The 1,557-nt window shown below is 41.2% G+C and overlaps 1 protein-coding gene across 1 annotated transcript; it reads right to left on the reverse strand.

The window, feature by feature from the left end:
* Window positions 1-396: 396 nt before the first annotated feature.
* LOC103210621 (olfactory receptor 2B11-like) lies at window positions 397-1,341 on the reverse strand. Its single transcript, XM_007956536.2, has one exon. The coding sequence runs from the start codon at window positions 1,339-1,341 to the stop codon at window positions 397-399; it is 945 nt and encodes a 314-aa protein (XP_007954727.2).
* Window positions 1,342-1,557: the final 216 nt, after the last annotated feature.

Below are 1,557 nucleotides of genomic sequence, written 5' to 3' on the forward strand. Positions count from 1 at the left end.
TTTTTCACCACAATTATTTATATATATATATATATATATATATATATATAACTATCAGAAACAAGACACATTTGCAAAGAAAAACATCTAACAAACTTTTGGGAACTTTGAGACAAAATGCAATTGTTAGAGAAAATTTTATATAAACCTATTCTAATTGTTGGGAGCTCTGGTGCCATAGTGCCTACGACATTTGACTGCTAACCAGAAGGCTGACGGTTCAAATCCACCAGCCACTTCTCAGAAGGAAGGTTGGGCAATCTACTTCCATAGTGATACTGCCTCAGAAACCCTAGGAGGGGGTCACTATTAGTCAGGTCCAACTGGGCAGCAGTGAGTTTGGTTTGGTTTTGGTACTCTAATTGTTAAATCATTTCACTTGATGTCTACCATCTTTCACTTGGAACTGAAAATCCTCCTCAACAGGCTGCCTAATGCCCCCTTCACATCCTTATTCCTAAGGGTGTAGATGAAGGGGTTAAGGGTAGGAGTGACCACTCCATAGAAGAGAACCATGAGCTTAGGTTGTTCTCTTGTGATAGAGGAGGGGGGCTGAAGGTACATGCTAATGGCTGGGCCATAAAATAAGAAAACTACAATGAGGTGGGAAGAACATGTCCCAAAGGCCTTTTTCCTTCCCTCAGAAGACTTAATCTTCAACACAGCACGTCCAATACAAGCATAGGAAGCAAGAATTAAGCAGAGTGGAACAGCTAAGATAAAAATACATACCACAGAGAGTATGAGTTCATTAGCCCTCTTCTCACCACAGGCAGTCTTTATCAAAACAGGAATCTCACACAAGAAGTGATCCAGTTTGTTAAGACCACAGAGTGGGAGTTGCAATGTAATAGTGGCCTCTGAGACAGCAAAGGTCATTCCACTGAGCCACACAATAGATACTAGAAGGATGCAGATTCGCTGATTCATGATGAGGGTGTAGTGTAGAGGCCTGCAGATGGCCACATAGCGATCCAAGGACATGAGAGCCAAGAGCAGACATTCTGTGCCACCCATCAAATGGAAGAAATAAAGCTGAACCACACAGCCAATATAGCTGATTGTCTTCATAGAACTTCCCAGGTTAACCAGCATCTGAGGGACAATGCTTGTGGTATAACACATGTCCAAAAAAGAGAGGTTGGTGAGGAAGAAATACATGGGGCTGTGGAGCCGTGGGTCTAACTTGGACACCAGAATGATGGTGATGTTTCCCATTATGGCCATAGGGTATGTTATCAGAAGGAAAACAAAGAGAGGAAGCTCCAACCAAGGATGGTCAGAGAAGCCTAGTAGAATAAATTCTTCAGGGTGGCTTTTGTTTACTAGTTCCATTATCATCAATGTATTTTTTCTGCAGTGGAAGGGGCTAAGGAAGATAGAATTATGAACAATGACACACATGATTATTCACTGATCATCCACTCATAGCAGATGGGATGCAATGACTTAGATGGAAATAACATAAAGCAACTGGCACCAAGTGCCCTAATGTCCTTTCATGAATTCACAAATTAAAGATTGTCATTGTAAACAAACAATCTAAGAATTCTGAAA

The sequence above is a fragment of the Orycteropus afer genome, unplaced genomic scaffold (genome assembly GCF_000298275.1).
Source record: "Orycteropus afer afer isolate SDZICR_OR568_19922 unplaced genomic scaffold, OryAfe1.0 scaffold00632, whole genome shotgun sequence".
Taxonomy (NCBI): domain Eukaryota; kingdom Metazoa; phylum Chordata; class Mammalia; order Tubulidentata; family Orycteropodidae; genus Orycteropus; species Orycteropus afer.